The sequence below is a fragment of the Copadichromis virginalis genome, linkage group LG13 (genome assembly GCF_057382275.1).
Source record: "Copadichromis virginalis isolate Kocher_CV1m ecotype Utaka linkage group LG13, C_Virginalis_male_GT1.1, whole genome shotgun sequence".
NCBI lineage: Eukaryota > Metazoa > Chordata > Actinopteri > Cichliformes > Cichlidae > Copadichromis > Copadichromis virginalis.
The window spans coordinates 24,899,919-24,916,791 of record NC_140630.1 but is presented as its reverse complement, the minus strand read 5'-3'; the positions used below and the strand labels follow the sequence as shown (position 1 = coordinate 24,916,791).

General features: G+C 43.5%; 2 protein-coding genes across 3 annotated transcripts; both read right to left on the bottom strand.

Moving 5' to 3' along the window:
• Nucleotides 1-6,501: 6,501 nt before the first annotated feature.
• Nucleotides 6,502-11,860, bottom strand: LOC146695766 (neuronal PAS domain-containing protein 4-like). 2 transcript variants are annotated; one of them, XM_085478173.1, is made up of 10 exons: nucleotides 11,796-11,860; nucleotides 11,595-11,692; nucleotides 11,069-11,306; nucleotides 10,880-10,989; nucleotides 10,466-10,604; nucleotides 9,466-10,379; nucleotides 9,255-9,360; nucleotides 8,528-8,685; nucleotides 8,191-8,336; nucleotides 6,502-8,086 (listed from the first exon to the last, which is right to left on the bottom strand). In XM_085478173.1, exons 2-6 carry the CDS (start codon nucleotides 11,686-11,688, stop codon nucleotides 9,920-9,922), a joined length of 1,041 nt encoding a protein of 346 aa, XP_085334299.1. In that variant the 5' UTR covers nucleotides 11,689-11,692; nucleotides 11,796-11,860; the 3' UTR covers nucleotides 6,502-8,086; nucleotides 8,191-8,336; nucleotides 8,528-8,685; nucleotides 9,255-9,360; nucleotides 9,466-9,919. The 2 variants fall into 2 exon arrangements, with proteins under 2 accessions (XP_085334299.1, XP_085334300.1); XM_085478174.1 differs by having other exon boundaries at nucleotides 9,261-9,360.
• A 150-nt stretch (nucleotides 11,861-12,010) lies between these two features.
• npas4l (neuronal PAS domain protein 4 like) lies at nucleotides 12,011-16,460 on the bottom strand. Its single transcript, XM_085478172.1, has 8 exons — nucleotides 16,182-16,460; nucleotides 15,081-15,244; nucleotides 14,744-14,889; nucleotides 14,541-14,640; nucleotides 13,925-14,186; nucleotides 13,736-13,845; nucleotides 13,322-13,460; nucleotides 12,011-13,232 (listed from the first exon to the last, which is right to left on the bottom strand). The coding sequence occupies exons 1-8, from the start codon at nucleotides 16,280-16,282 to the stop codon at nucleotides 12,011-12,013; spliced, it is 2,244 nt and encodes a 747-aa protein (XP_085334298.1). The 5' UTR covers nucleotides 16,283-16,460.
• Nucleotides 16,461-16,873: the final 413 nt, after the last annotated feature.

Sequence of the window (16,873 nt, the reverse complement as noted above, 5' to 3'; positions counted from 1 at the left end):
ACAACAAAATACACAATATAGAACTATATAAGAATGTATGAAGAAATATAAATAAATATATACACAATAACAGCAGCTGTACAAGTATTAACTGGAAATGAAGAATATAATGTCCAGTGTTGTGCAATCCACATTATGTCTTGTACAGTGCAAATATGCTTAAAGTGATTTAAGTGATGAAGTGAAAACAATGTCCAGAATGTCCAGTGTGTGTGTAAGAACTCTATGTGTGGGTCAGTACTGTGTGCTGTGTGGTGGTGTGATTGAGAGACCGTATCGCCTGCGGGAAGAAGCTCCTCCTCAGTCTCTCTGTGTTGGTCTTCAGGGAGCGGAATCGCTTTCCTGACCTCAACAGAGAGAACAGTCTGTTGTTGGGATGGCTGAGGTCCTTCACGATCTTCCTGCGTCTGCGGTGACTTTTAAAGAAAGGCAAGCAGAGATGCACATAATAAAAACCGCCAGGAAAAAAAGTTACTGGCATCTCTGCTCATTGTTAATGGGAAAAGGACACGCCTGTAAAACAGAGACAGCTACAGTTTCCTATAAGCACAAGAGAAGTGCAGCTTTCAGCAACAATAGCAGACTGTGGCCACAAGATGGCAGTAATGTAAAGGATGAAGGCAAACAGACAAGAAGTTTAATGGCAGCGCTGTCTGAGATGAAAGAGGAGAGATGCTTTCTGGTTGTCTTTCTTGTCCTGACAGAATGCTACCATCATATCCCTATAATAAAGCTTACAACTGTAAAGATATTTAAACTGCTCAGAAGTCCGGAAAAAATTGAAAGGAATAGTTTCTCCTAAGGATCTGCAGTTCTTGACGGTTTGTTTTTACAGACTGTGTGTGAAACTACAATATATGTGCACCTAAGTAGGGTGACCATATTTTGATTTCCAAAAAACAGGACACTTGGTTCAGTGATTAAAAAAATTTTTTTATTAATACTGGTTGCCTAAAGAAAACTTTAACAATGCCTTCTCTGTCTGGTTAATGAATGGTGAAAGAAAAAATGTCACACGGTTGGTCACCCTAACTTGAGTCAGGGGCAATTAACTAAATTTTAAACACCATAAAATAATTATCTAAGGACAGCAAAACACAAACAGTGATTAAATAAAATGGTCAGTGTAAAAATGAATGGTAAAATACCACGGGCCTATAAGTACGTCTTCAAATGAAATAGCATATCTGTTAACATATTATCTGCAAGAATTAGTTCTTTCCTTCCACGCTCAGATATGAATTGAAAACTGCTTCCTCTTTGAACCACACATGGGAGTGAATAATGACTGCAGCAAACACAGGAGTACATAATGGGAAATGAGAGTTGAACCAAAGGAGAAACTGATTGAGAACATGAGTCAGGGAAGAGGTAGGCTATAGCTCGTGACTGAAACAGACTGAAAGCGAGACTTATGATGGAAAGACAGGAGCACAAATCGAGATGGTGAAAGAGCTTTACCCATCAATGTTTTAGAGTTTACGTTCAGAATCAGAATCAGAATACTTTATTGATCCCTGGGGGGAATTATTTTAAGTTAAAGTATAGGCTGACTTTAGCAACACTGTGCAGCTTTTTTGGGCCTTGGGACCTTCTAACTATTGTAGCTGCATTAGCTAAGAGGGCTTTATGTTTCACAAACACTGTCTGATGTTTTCAGCTTTAGTTTATGGCCTTTTAAAGCAGTAAACACATAAGCAGAAAACAAGCAGATGACCTTTTTTAAAACTCTAGTGTTGTGTTCATCAACAGCTAGAGCTTTTTCCTTATTTGATCTGATATATTGTCTGATTTTTGGCCCTTTGGCCTCATGCGATCGATATTCTGTGAAAATCCTTGGCATGATCTGCAATACCTCCTTCAAAGTCAATAAACAGATCAGATCACTTGTCAGCGCTGCTGTTTTCTGTTAAGACTTTTCACAGAGGTGAAATTCTGTAATCCTGTGTGTGTAAGTGCAAAGTAATGATTTCCCTACTGTCTACAGGTGACACAAAACATGGCTGCTCATTTTACAACAAGAGTATGACCATGAGGCACCAGTGCTATCCTCCCTCCACTGGCTTCCTGTCTGTTTCAGGATTGATTTTAAGGTTTTATTGTTACATCCTCTGCCTCCACTTCCTCCACGCTTGCCTGGAGTTCCTCTCTCTCTCATCTGTGCGCTTGATTGTAGGAGTGAAGACAGGTGTGTTCGAGCTGGAGGAGAGAATCAGCAGCTGCACTACATCACAATCATCAAGCCTGCTTCAAATACTCTGCTCTTCCCCCTAGCACATACCAGCACATAGACTCTGCTTGTGCAGTCTGTCACGTTTCTTGCCATCATCTGAGCTCTTATCATTTTGTCTTCTGCTCCTGTGTTTGCTTGAATCACAGTCCTTCTAGTACCCGTCTGCTTCTCCAATGTAGTTTAACTTCCAGGTCCCTGGATCCCATTCTGCCCACGATCCACACCATCAGTTTTCCTGCTGCCAGCATGCTTCCACTTCAGTCTTTTCCATCCATCCCAATATGACTTCATTAACTAACCTGCACTTGTGTTTCAGCAATTATATTATCAACGCTGGCTGTGTTTTTCTTTTTTTAAAAGGTGATGACACTACCATATTTGGCCAAACTCTTGCATTTTCATTCCCTAGTTAGAGAGCTACATCTAATCAGTCAGATTATCTTAGATACCCCAGACACAAAAATTGAGATTTTACAGTGATTACACCCAATCTCTGCAACAGCTTAACCTGCCATAGGAGCTACTCCTTCGGAACTTCGGAAAGTTACTGGTTTTGTGCACAGCTTAATATACTAACTCATTCCACCTGTTTATGAATAAATTCAACATCACTGAAAGTAGTCTGATTACTCTTAATCAGCACTATATAAATTTGTCCACAGTAACTCTTTTATGAAACTGATTTGCATTATTTGATTAAATACATTTAGCTATGCATGAGTTATTTATTTTATTTTTTTTACTTTGACTCCTTTTTTTTATTCAACTCTCATTAAAAATGAACTAGCTCATGTTAAGGCTCTAATTGCATCACATTTAACTGCTTTTAAAATCATCTTTCAAGCTTCTGTGAACCCTGCAAAAAATGCACTCTTTCATGTTTATTTATTTCGACCCCTGAGATTGTGAAGAGGTAGAGGGATAAACTCGTTAATCATGCATGCCCTGTGTACATATATAATACGCGTGGTGCACATGCGGAAAATTACAAGCATTACCAGCATCTTCATCGCTTACTTCAAACATCCACATTACTGCAAGGACAACGGTGCTGCTCGGAAAATCAGACTGTATCGTGGAGATCCACCTATGAGCAAATGTGTATTGAAATTCCTGCACAGATCATTGCTTTTCTGAATGCTTGAGTCTGAGTTTTTGGAGGTAAATACAGAATATACCAGGAGACCTTACCTCCCTAATACCAGTAGTATTGCTTCTGCACAGTAAAGAGCTTAAATTTAAACCCGTGGAAATCTGTTCCACGGGACTGCTGTAAAGCACTATACACTATCTATGCATGTATTCTAAATTCCCTAATGGAATTTTTTTGAGAACTATTTTTATTTTTTAGTACACAAGAATTTCCATCAACAAAGAATAAGATGTTTATCAAATCTTGCCGCCATGGGATGCTTATCTCTCCTCTGAGGACAGGTGCTCTGCCTCGAGCAGCAAACTCTTCCCTGAAAGAGAACAGTAGAAAATGAAACAATCATTCATATGCAAGTAGGATCCACTGTTAGGCCGCCATTTGTATTCTGCTCCCCGGCTGGTTGGCCTTTCTCTGTTGAATATCAGCAGGATATGTTGACTGTTCATGACTGGGATCCAGTGTTGAATCAGAGCTGTGGTTTCAGGCATAGCAACAGGACAAACGGGAGGGGAGTGCTGAAGGAACAGGCTGCGGTCTATTTTGAGTATTTTTGTTTAACCCAGTTACAGTGTCAGTGTGCTGCCTGTGACTGAACCAGGACCAGTCAGGTGATTTTGCCTCTTTTTGAAATATGGGGCAACAGTGTTATAGATGAAAATGTGATGTAGTCAAAACAATAGCAAGCTGCTTCGTACATGGAGACGAAGAGAAAATAAATTAGACTAGAATAAAAAGCCAGTTTCGGGTTAACACGTAATAACGGCACGGGTGTCCCTCAAGACAGCTTGCAGCACCTCTCTGTGACCTTGGTGGCTTCGGTTTGTGTCACCGTTTCCATCTGCCAAACAATCCCAGAGCAAAATGGACAAATCATCGTAGCTGGGTGGCTCGCCACATCCTCATCTATTTCAAAATACACGTATTGCCAGAGATAAGCTTCCAATACAGAGCTCTCGAGCGTTGGTTGCAGCAACAATAAAAGCATAAAGCCTGTAAATAAACGAAGACACGGCCATGCCACCTGAGGCCCTGTTTCCTGGAATCAGCTAGAGTTTCAATTTGGAGAGTTTTTTTTTTCTTTTGCAAGCAAACGAGGCAATTATTGTGAGAAGCCACAGGTGAGGGGGGATATGAGAAACTGGCTTTCTGTGGGAGGCACGGATTGGAGACGAATCCCATCCATGAGTTGCTTTGTTCAAATGCACCCCTGCGCCTACCCGCCTCCAAGCATCCGCCCTCCAGCCATCCACCTGAGAAAGCACTTTATGAGCTACTGAAGTAAGGCAGATGACAGTTTTGCCTCCGTTTCTCTTTTGTCAGTTCCACCGTGCGGTACCTCCAGCCTCAGTAACACTCTCAGATCCTAGATATGAATCACAGCATCTCCCGAACGTGTTTCATCTTTCACTTCCACTGCCAGACACCTACATTACTTCACCACTCCTGTGAGGCATGGATTCTGTTAATTTCACCACTCTTCATCTTAATTTAATATCAGAGAGATAGCAGGGTGGCCTATGTGATTAAGTGATCCGAGTTATAGATAAAGTGAGTGCGTCCCTGCTTATAGCCTGTGTCTGTATATGCGTGTTTGCGTCTTGATTTTTCATCTCTCTCGCTTCTGCTTTGACATCATCAGCGTGTGCCATTACTTTGCATCACTATTTCCCCTCACACAATGAGACACTAATCTAATATTACAACTGCATCTCCCTTTTATATATAATATAATAATAATAATAATAATAATAATAATATAAAAATAATGTTGTTTGTGACGATTTTTACAGATGGAATAAAAACAGAGCGCACAGCCTGAGCTTATTGGAAGTGTGTAACCACAGCGACGGAAGAGTGCCAAACTGACTTTACTGCTGAGCTGTGTAATCTGCAGAGACATGGGAATGCTTGGAGTGTTCATTGTGTGTGTCGGTGAAATGAAAAGGGTTTATATTTTTTGCAGTCTCCTTGGTGTGGACAAATGCGCCAAAGCCGCGATGTTAGTGTCACCGTGCCTCGGGGAAATCACTGATGTTTCAGGTGCTGCTGAGTAATGCGGGGAGACTGGAGCACAGCAGATGTGGAGACTTGTTAGGAACTTTATTTGCCATTGTACCCTTCAACAGACATCCCTCTTAATTGGGTCTCTGTGGATAACGCTCGGCATCTGGACTCTTTGCTCATGAATGGACCGAACTGATGTCCTTCTGTGCTCTCATTGCCATACACACTCACACACAGAGACACGCACACTCCTCTTTATTTGCTTATTTAAGTAGTGTCACACCAACAGCACGTAGTGTCTGTGTTAAGACAAAGGTGTTGGAGTTATCACTCCATCTAGTGGTGATTCTAAGTCTCATGACAGAAACATGAACACTGTATTAGCTGCATGCCTGTAGTGCCTCCCCGCGAGCTTTCTCCCCTACGTTTGTGCATGCATGCAAATCTTTTCTGCTTTTAACCTCCGCGATCCATCAGTCGCCTAAATGCGCATTTATTTATCGACTCTGCACATCAACCTAAATCCGTAACTGATTTCACTGTGCACAGTTTATGTGCTCTTGTTGGTGTCACTGCCCACAAGATGTAAAAATCAATGGAGCCCCGAAGAGCCCAGTAGACAATGTGCTGTGGTCTGATTGGCTACAAAGTACTCAGTAGGCCCTCTTGTGATAAATAACTGTTATTCCATAAAGATGTGTTTTGTGCCTGCACTAGTCAATATTTTATAATGATGGCTTACATAATAAAGTGTAGTATGAAAGGTCATTTCTGGTGATGGACCTCCAAATCAACAGTCTTTCCAGCTGTAAAGGGTGCTTCAGTATCTTTTACAACACAAAGCTTTTGGTTCACTCAGGTCACTGCAAGCGTCCAGCTACCCCAGGCAGCTCTGATAATAAAGAAGGGCGACCTGTGATGTGTAAGAGGGCATCTCAGTAATGTGCACACAACGTCTTTCTGTCATTAAAAATAAAGTTTCAACGTTTTTATATATTACCTCTTAAATATCTACTATAGGCCCCTTAACCGCATTCAGCAAAACCTTATAGAGAACGTGGGCAGTCCTCTTTATTAACTCTGTGTTATAATGAATAAACAACAAAGCCTCTGATTTTCTTTAGATTTATTTACATTTCAAATATTTCTGAAGCAAACCGCAGGAATGACTCAGAGTTCTGAATATGCAGGGAATAACACAATTTAAGGCACAAAATTCAGACTTTGAATGGATTTAGCTGTACCACTGAGGTAGCTTCATCTTGTCTAACATCTTTAACTATGACAGTATGAAAGTTTTAATGGCATACAAAGAAGAAAAAAAAAACCAATTTGTGTTAAAAACTATGGCGATAAAGCAGGGTGAATGATCTCACTTACTTTTATTTTGTTTTTCAAGTACATTTTTATGAAAAAAAAGACTTTAGCAAAACAAAACTCAGCTGACAGCAGGTTTTATCCATAGTGTTGGGACAGTATAAAACCCACATAAGTTGCTTGCAGACACGACATTTTAGTGAAGGTTTCCTTGAAATGTCTTTTACTGATATTTGTTTTCTTGATGTATCAGAAGAATAGAAGATGACGGATGTCTCAGCCTGTAGCTGGTGGCACATATGACATTTCAGTTTGCTACCTACAGGATTGTGACACCTGTCAATACTTTGAGTGAAGCCCAAGGAAAACAAAATCTACATGAGCTTTAGCTCTACATTCAGAAATAAGTTTCTTATAAAAAATAACATCTGAGAAGATGTCCTTTAGTTGTCTTTACTCACACTCTTCTTTAAATCCAGTGGAGGTTTATGACAATATGTCATACAAATGAAATTAGACATTAATTAAATATCTCTAAAGCTTACATACCAAAGCAGCAAATCAATAAATAGGTGGACTGTTTAGTAGAAAGTACCTTGCTGAATGCTGCTTTGCATATAGCTGGTGAATTGAGTTGATGCAACCCAGTGGTTTGATCATGGCGTCCCAGCTGCATACTGATGGGATCTATGGTGATGCTGCACGGTGAAGTGCTCTGCAGCCAGCAGCTTCTGATGGGGCCCCATTCCTGTTATACACTGCTGCTAGATGATAGCTAGTATTGCTCAATATGCTGCTTTTCCTTGTGAACATGTTTAGATCTTTAATGAAGCTGTCTAACATGCCAACATCAAGAACCAGCTTCTGTGGCTGTAGAAGATTGGTATGTGTGGATAAGTCAGGAGCATCATGATGCAGTTGGACAAAGCTGCCTCAAAGTGGCTGCAACAGAAGGCCGAAATCATCTGGATGCAGAGCACAGTCCGCTGGGCTCTCACACATGTCGGACACAGAGAGACAGTCTGGAACTAAGCGAGCGTCAGATGTATCATCTCTGAAATCACAGGATGGCGATGATGAGGTGGGTGGAGTGTGGCCACTGAGCGTGCCAAAGGATGGCTGGTCAAAGGTTTGAGTGGCTGCAGGGAGGGAGTCTGAGGGTGAATGGTGACAGGTGAGCTCGGTCTCTGAGCAGAGAGTAGAGCACAGCCCCTGATCTGTGCATGCATGCTCATCCATCAGAATGTCATGGCTGACCTCCTCCTGCTCCAGCTAATGGGCTGGCACTCTCCATATGGCTCAACTATAGATCCAGTACCATGACAGATCCATGCACTGGAGTCCATGTCTTATACTGCATCTCCCTGCAGTGCATCTAGCTGGGGGAAAAGACAATATTTTCCATTAACTCCCAAAGATTCAGAAACTAAAAGTGCTGCAACATTACACCTGAAAATGCCGAATAGTTAACAAAAAGGCTCACCATGGAAACCCCAAGATACTCGGCTACATTTTCTGACACATACACCAGCCTGCCCTGTGCGGTGGAGACGAGGATGAAGCCGTGCAAGGCTTGAAGAAAGACCTCATGTGGCAGAGAGCAGTGTGATCGCTCTCCAGCTGGGAGCCCTTAGAGAGGAAAGAGTGAGTTCAGCCTTGCTTATATAGCATGCATCTCTGCGGGTTATCACATCTGTTACTTTTTGATTTGGTCTCAAGGGTACTGAAGATTTAGTCCCATTTTGTTTGACAGCGATGCAGGCTGAATGCAGATTAAAAGTTCAAAGGCATTAAATGATGACTGCAGTATGAAAACTTACCCCGGACAGACTTCCTGATGTAGGTGCAGATGATGGCCATGGAGTGAAGGTACGAGAGTCGCTCCTGGTCCTCCAGGGTGATGGGCAGCAGAGCACGCATGTTCTTGATCTCATGATTGATGTGGTCCCGTCGAGCTTTGGATGCCCCTTTGGTGGATCTGTGAGAGACCATGGTCACTGAGGTCAGAAGGCTGAACTGAAAACTAAAGTAGTAAATCCGGTGAGCCCGAACTTTTGTCTATTTCCACACTTGCATTTAAAGATCATTCTGATGTGTAACTGCCAAGTGTAGTGCGCTTTTTTTTTTAATGAAAATCTAATTGCAAGAAAAAAAAGAGTAATTGGCCTGAACTCATGCAGCCTCTTTTTCATGGCTCACCCTGCCTTATAGCGTTAGCTTGTGGGAAGGTGATGACTTTGAATATCAAGGGTTCCTATGGAAACTGCTGATATTTGCAGTGACAATGGCACTAGGTGCTCATTTTTAAAATGTTGTCACAATATTAGAAGATAAACGGATCTATGTCAGTGTAAATGCTGTCAGATTCTTAAAAAGTACTTTTTCTCAAATTAAGACATCAGTGTAACATAAAACCCAGCTGACAAAATTGCAGAAAGGAAAAATAAAAGAATGTCTACATGAGCTTTAACTAAGCTTTTCAGGATGGGAAAGTGTTGCATATGAAAATAACATCTGAGAAGATGTCCTTTAGTTGTCTTTACTCACACTCGCCTTTAAATCCAGTGGAGGTTTATGACAATATGTCATACAAGTGGTCGTCCAGTTAAGTCTCAGACTTATTTCAGGATGGGTTTTCTTCAGCAAGCTCCACCTAAAGAAAGACAGAAAATAAAATTAGACATTAATTAAATATCTCTAAAGCTTACATACCAAAGCAGCAAATCAATAAATAGGTGGACTGTTTAGTAGAAAGTACCTTGCTGAATGCTGCTTTGCATATAGCTGGTGAATTGAGTTGATGCAACCCAGTGGTTTGATCATGGCGTCCCAGCTGCATACTGATGGGATCTATGGTGATGCTGCACGTGAAGTGCTCTGCAGCCAGCAGCTCCTCTGCAATGAAGCCAGTGTGCTCTTGCTGCTCCTGATGGGGATGGGGCCCATATATCCTGCACACTAAGCCGTACTGCTAAGCCAGAATACTGGTTTCTCTGCTGTCAGGCTCTATGGATGTGAGATACTGGTTGGGATTAAAGAGACTGGTACGTATGGGTCACGATGCAGTTGGTCAACGCTGCTTCCTTGTGGCTTAACCTGAAGGTCGAAATTGTCCGCTGGGCTCTCACACGTGTCGGATACAAATGAGCAGTCTGGAACAAGGCGAGCATCAGAATTGAGAATGTACACGCTCTGAAATAATTAGTCGGAGATTAGGAGATAAATGGAGAGTGGCCACTGAGCATGCCAAAGGTTTGAGTGGCTGCAGCAAGCTCTGTGTCTGGGTAGGAATAATGGGAGGGAGAGGCCTCAGGGGTGCACAGCCGCTGATCTGTGCATACATGCACATCCATCAGAATGTCATGGCTGAGCTCCTCCTGCTGCAGAGAGGAGCTGGAGGAGGCGGGGCTGTATGGAGGGATGAGGACAGCAGGGCTATCACCCAGAAGGGCAGGTGAGCTCGGGGAAGAGCCGCTCACCACACAGTCTGTGTCGTGCTCAGACTCCCTCGTATCTCTGGCACCAGGCTCCTCACTCTGGCTGTTGGGTGTCCTCTGCCTTTTATTGTTGGAGCTTTGAGGGTGTTGAGCACAGTGGTAGGAATTTGGCAGAAATGCTGGTTTGAAGGCCATGCTGCTGATTTTCTTCTGAAGAAATCTGGCCTCAGTTTCACTGCAGTAACACAACGTGCAACAAGTCAGCGTCTTTACTGGGAAAACACTGAAACATGTGCTCAGTTTTTCCAGAGGTCATAATACCTGATGATGAAGTTGGTGCAGCTGATGGTCTGGCATTCCCCAGAGACTTTGGTGGCTCGACTATAGATCCAGCACCACGACAGATCCATGCGCTGGAGTCTCAGCACCATTTCCACCTGGAAGCCGTCATCTGAGTGCACTGGAGGAAATGTTCATGGTTATAACCGTGCACACAAAACCTCAAACGTATCGCACACGCTAAAATAAATATGTAACGTGCTGAACTAAAGAACTGCATTCAAAGAGAATGATGCTAAACAGTCTTAATATTTACTATTTCATATCATTCAACAACTGAAAGCTAAAGTGCTCAGTGTGCTGTGAATAGATGACAACAGCTATTTAATGTGCCAGTGAATACTGAAATCCTAACATTTAGCTGTCTCTTTGTCTTAAAGGCTGTTGTTCACTTACTCAAACTTCTGTGAGAATCTGCACTCAGCGACAGATCTTCAGGATGGACGAGGCTGTACCATGATCGACCAATCATTTCCTCTGCTGAATACCCCAACAAAGGAGACACGCTAAAAAGGAAAATCAAAATGTCAATAAACAGGAAAACGTTCATTATGCCTGCTCACAGAAGAAGTTGTGCAATTGTACCCATCTGACAGCTTCATAAAGCTCATATCCAGTCCATGAGAGTCCGTGCTCCTCAGGCAGTTCACTGCTAGGGTGCAGACAGTGACAAACAGTGGCTCAGTGGTGGTGGTGGTGGTAAGGAAGGACACACAGAGGAAGCTTCCAGATCTTCCCTCAACTCTGACCAGTATAGAGGAACAGCTGCCATGTTGCAACTTAAAGGTCTTGGAGGATTTCATGCAACATATAAAACTCCGTTCTGAGGAAAGAAAACACGTCAGTTTAGTCTTTCATGTTTGTTAAAACATTTAAGACTAGTTTTGCTGAGTTTTAAAACCAACTATGAATTAAATGGAAGAAATTCACTTAAAATAAGGGCTTTGTAGCACAATGCTGCATCAGTAATGGATTTCATAAACAGATTTCAGGGGAAACTGGCTCATTTTTTCCACCTACAGCAGCAATGTCAGTAATATTACAGCAAAAAGAGGGGGATCGTTTTATACAGTCATTTTAAATGCCGCGCATCATTTGAAATTTTGGTTACCTGATAATATGTTGCTTTCGATGTCCAGGTTTGATTTAACAATCTCAGTATCGGAACATCCCACCATGTCATAACGTGTCTCCTCGCAGTACATACATCTGCGAAAGTGTCATAGTTGGTGTTAGTTCTAACAGATTCAAAATCCATCACTGCTGCAACATTACACCTGAAAATGACAATGTAATTCACAAAAGGGCTCACCGTGGAAAGCCCGAGATATTCAGCTACACGTTCTCAAGCACAGACCAGCGTGCCCTGTGTGCTGGTGATGAGGGTGAAGCCATGCAAGGCAGCTGATCTGTCACTCACTCTTTGTCTCCACTATAGATCCGGCACCATGACAGATCCACGAACTGGAGTCTCAGCACCATCTGTACCCGACAACTGTCATGTGCCATCTCATTAGGGTGGACTGTTTAGTAGAGATGATGTTGAAGCAACCCAGTGGTTTGATCATGGCATCCCAGCTGCATACTGATGGGATCTATGGCGATGCTGCCCACGGTGAAGTGCTCTGCAGCCAGCAGCTCCTCTGCAATGAAGCCAATGTGCTCCTGCTGCTCCTGATGGGGATGGTGCCCGTTCCTGCTGCACACTAAGCCCTGCTGGTAGTTGGTATCGCTCAATGTGCTGCCTTTTCTTGTGAACATGTTCAGATCTTTCATGAAGCTGTCAAACATGGCAACATCAAGAACCAGCGCAGGATTGGGAAGACGAACTGAGGGGGGAGGAGAATTAGGGGGCCAGTCACAGGCTGAGGGCATCGTGTTGGTGGCTGTAGTTTGGACCACATGCTGATAGGGATTCACAGTGTGATGCCGGTCAAACCTGCTGGCCAGCGAGGAGATCTGCTGGGCCAGAATACTGATCTCCACCTGCTCACTTTCGCTATACTGGTTAGGCTCTAGGGATGTGGGAGACTGGCTGGGATTAAAAATACTGGTATGTGTGGATAAGTCAGGAGCATCATGATGCAGTTGGACAACGCTGCCCTCTTGTGGCTGCAACAGAAGGCCGAAATCATCTGGATGCAGAGCACAGTCCGCTGGGCTCTCACACATGTCGGACACAGAGAGACAGTCTGGAACTAAGCGAGCGTCAGATGTATAATCTCTGAAATCACAGGATGGCGATGATGAGGTGGGTGGAGTGTGGCCACTGAGCGTGCCAAAGGATGGCTGGTCAAAGGTTTGAGTGGCTGCAGGGAGGGAGTCTGAGGGTGAATGGTGACAGGTGAGCCCAGTCTCTGGGTAGGAATAATGGGAGGGAGAGGCCTCAGGGGAGCACAGCCACTGATCTGTGCATACATGCACATCCATCAGAATGTCATGGCTGAGCTCCTCCTGCTGCAGAGAGGAGCTGGAGGAGGCGGGGCTGTATGGAGGGATGAGGACAGCAGGGCTATCACCCAGAAGGGCAGGTGAGCTCGGGGAAGAGCCGCTCACCACACAGTCTGTGTCGTGCTCAGACTCCCTCGTATCTCTGGCACCAGGCTCCTCACTCTGGCTGTTGGGTGTCCTCTGACTTTTATTGTTGGAGCTTTGAGGGTGTTGAGCACAGTGGTAGGAATTTGGCAGAAATGCTGGTTTGAAGGCCATGCTGCTGATTTTCTTCTGAAGAAATCTGGCCTCAGTTTCACTGCAGGAACACAACGTGCAACAAGTCAGCGTCTTTACTGGGAAAACACTGAAACATGTGCTCAGTTTTTCCAGAGGAGGTCATAATACCTGATGATGAAGTTGGTGCAGCTGATGGTCTGGCATTCCCCAGAGACTTTGGTGGCTCGACTGTAGATCCAGCACCACGACAGATCCATGCGCTGGAGTCTCAGCACCATTTCCACCTGGAAGCCGTCATCTGAGTGCACTGGAGGAAATGTTCATGGTTATAACCGTGCACACAAAACCTCAAACGTATCGCACACGCTAAAATAAATATGTAACGTGCTGAACTAAAGAACTGCATTCAAAGAGAATGATGCTAAACAGTCTTAATATTTACTATTTCATATCATTCAACAACTGAAAGCTAAAGTGCTCAGTGTGCTGTGAATAGATGACAACAGCTATTTAATGTGCCAGTGAATACTGAAATCCTAACATTTAGCTGTCTCTTTGTCTTAAAGGCTGTTGTTCACTTACTCAAACTTCTGTGAGAATCTGCACTCAGCGACAGATCTTCAGGATGGACGAGGCTGTACCATGATCGACCAATCATTTCCTCTGCTGAATACCCCAACAAAGGAGACACGCTAAAAAGGAAAATCAAAATGTCAATAAACAGGAAAACGTTCATTATGCCTGCTCACAGAAGAAGTTGTGCAATTGTACCTATCTGACAGCTTCATAAAGCTCATATCCAGTCCATGTGTGCTGTTGAAGCTGTGACAGAAGTGAGAGTCGGTGCTCCTCAGGCAGTTCACTGTTGGGGTGCAGAGAGCCACGAACAGTGGCTCGCTGGTTGTAGTGGTAGGGGAGCATGCATAGGGTTGAGGGAAGAACTGGAAGCTTCCTCTGACCAGTATAGAGGAACAGCTGCCATGTTGCAACTTAAAGGTCTTGGAGGTTTTCATGCAACATATAAAGCTCCGCTCTGGGGAAAGAAAACGTAACAGTTTAGTCTTTCATGTTTGTAAAAAAGAGGTTGGGCAAGTTTTAAAACTCACTATGAATAAAATGGCTTAAAATAAGGGCTTTGTGGGGCATTTGGGGGATTTTGCATCAGTAGCACATTTCACAAATTTGGCATTTTCTGCAGATCTGAAACCTCTTTAGTGTCCTCACTGGATTTGCATCAAACCAAGTTGAATTTCCAAGGAAACCGGCTTACTTTTTTTCCTCACAGTAGAAATATCTGTGACAGTACCAGCAACCAGCATGTGATAACACTATAATCGTTTCAAATGCCATACATATCATTTTAAACTGAATTCCAAATCTTTCTTACCTGACATTGAGTTGTTTTCAAGGTCCAGGTTTGATTTAACAATGTCGACATCAGAGTGTTCCACCATATCATATATCGTGTCTCCCTGCAGCACGTCTACCTGGGAAAGTTACACAATTTCCCATTAGCTCCCAAAGATTCAGAAACTAAAAGTGCTGCAACATTACACCTGAAAATGCCGAATAGTTAACAAAAAGGCTCACCATGGAAACCCCGAGATACTCGGCTACATTTTCTGACACATACACCAGCCTGCCCTGTGCGGTGGAGACGAGGATGAAGCCGTGCAAGGCTTGAAGAAAGACCTCATGTGGCAGAGAGCAGTGTGATCGCTCTCCAGCTGGGAGCCCTTAGAGAGGAAAGAGTGAGTTCAGCCTTGCTTATACAGCATGCATCTCTGCGGGTTATCACATCTGTTACTTTTTGATATGGTCCCTAGAGGCCTTCATGCTCAGTCCCATTTTGTTTGACAGCGATGCAGGCTGAATGCAGATTAAAAGTTCAAAGGCATTAAAGGATGACTGCAGTATGAAAACTTACCCTGGAAGAGAACAGACTTTTTGATGTAGGTGCAGATGACAGCCATGGAGTGAAGGTACGAGAGTCGCTCCTGGTCCTCCAGGGTGATGGGCAGCAGAGCACGCATGTTCTTGAGCTCATGATTGATGTGGTCCCGTCGAGCTTTGGATGCCCCTTTGGTGGATCTGTGAGAGACCATGGTCACTGAGGTCAGAAGGCTGGACTGAAAACTAAAGTAGTAAATCCGGTGAGCCCGAACTTTTGTCTATTTCATCACTCGCATTTCAAAAAAAAAAAAAAAAAAAAAGATGTCTAAGTGGCAAGTGTAGAGTAAAAAAACAAAAACCTAACAGAGAGTTTTCTGAACTGATCCTGCCTCTTTTTTCCACAGTTCACCCCGCCTGATATCTCTTCCCCACAAGCCAAAGCTGACTTTGAATATCAAGGGTTCCTATGGAAACTGCTGATATGAGAGGCTGTTGTGCGTCTCCAACAGAAATGAGGGCTCTCGATAGACTTTGCGTGATCAGTATCTGTCTGGACCCATCCACGGAGAGCCTGGGGTTTTTATAGCTGCCAAGGCTTCAGCGTGGGCGTCACACAGGGAAGGCTGGGCTTCTGATGCTCCCTTCATTGCCTTATAAAGTGGGTGTCCTCTGAGTGGGGTGCCCCACGTCACAAGCTCTCAGAAAGTGCCACAAAAGGAGAATTATATCACAATGTATCCCAGTGAGTTAATCAGAGATCCACAACTGGACTTTTTAGGGCAGTTATCTGGACTTAGCTTATGTGTTATAACCTTTCAAATGGACACACTATGAATTTCCATTATTATGTTATATTCAGAACCATATTTCCTGTATATATGTATATTAAAAGAATCACTTTGAAAGAGTTTTCTTTGATTCAGCATAATTTTGGCGGCATCATGTGCAAGGCTGGATTAGTATGTATCACAAATAATAAGCTACTAGGCTGTAGACATGGGAGGGGATTAAGTGCTCCCCGTCGTGCATGCACTATAACGCACAGCTGATTCCAAATTTTCCCAGCAGCCGTGCGCTGATTCAGCCGCTAGAGGACGTGGAGCAGAGAGGAGGGGAAAGAAGAGTTATCACTGACCTGAACCTCCTGTAGACTGGGCTCCGGTGATCCGCGGGCAGATGGTGGGAAGTGCAAGGAGTACTGACGTGACATTTACACAAGTTGCACCAAATAGTCATTTTTGTCGCCGTTGTTTCCACCTAACGAATAAGCATTGGTTGCAAACGATCAGACATTGCTCGTGCTTTTTTAAAAAGGCAATAAAATGTTCTTTTTTCTTAAGTTTTAAAGAAGTTCTATCGTGAGTATTTAAAGCAGCCCCCTGTGAGGTGAAAAGAAAAGGCGTCTTCATCTCTTACCTCAGCAGACCGAAGATGAGTGTCAGGCACTTGTGACCGTCCCTCCTTTATAGCCCCAAACCCCACACCTCTCCTCCGACCCAGCCAGTGAGGAAGAGGAAAAGGCTAAATGGGATAATGTTACCTGTTGTGACGCGATGACAAACGACCGAGGCGGGTTATATTTGGTGAAAAGAGCCCTAAAAATAACCCGTCAGACAGGACGCAGAATGAGCGGTGATGAATTAAAGTGCAATCATCAAAAAAAATGTTTGAAACTTTCCTCTTATATGTGCAGACACTGTGGTATTTTAAGAAAACTGTGATTCCCTGGCCAATCAGGACGTCCCCTGGCACCCGGACAAAGCAGTCCTTTTTTGTTGTTTTTGTTGTTGTTGTTTTGAAGGGGAAAAATTGATAATCCATCTTGGA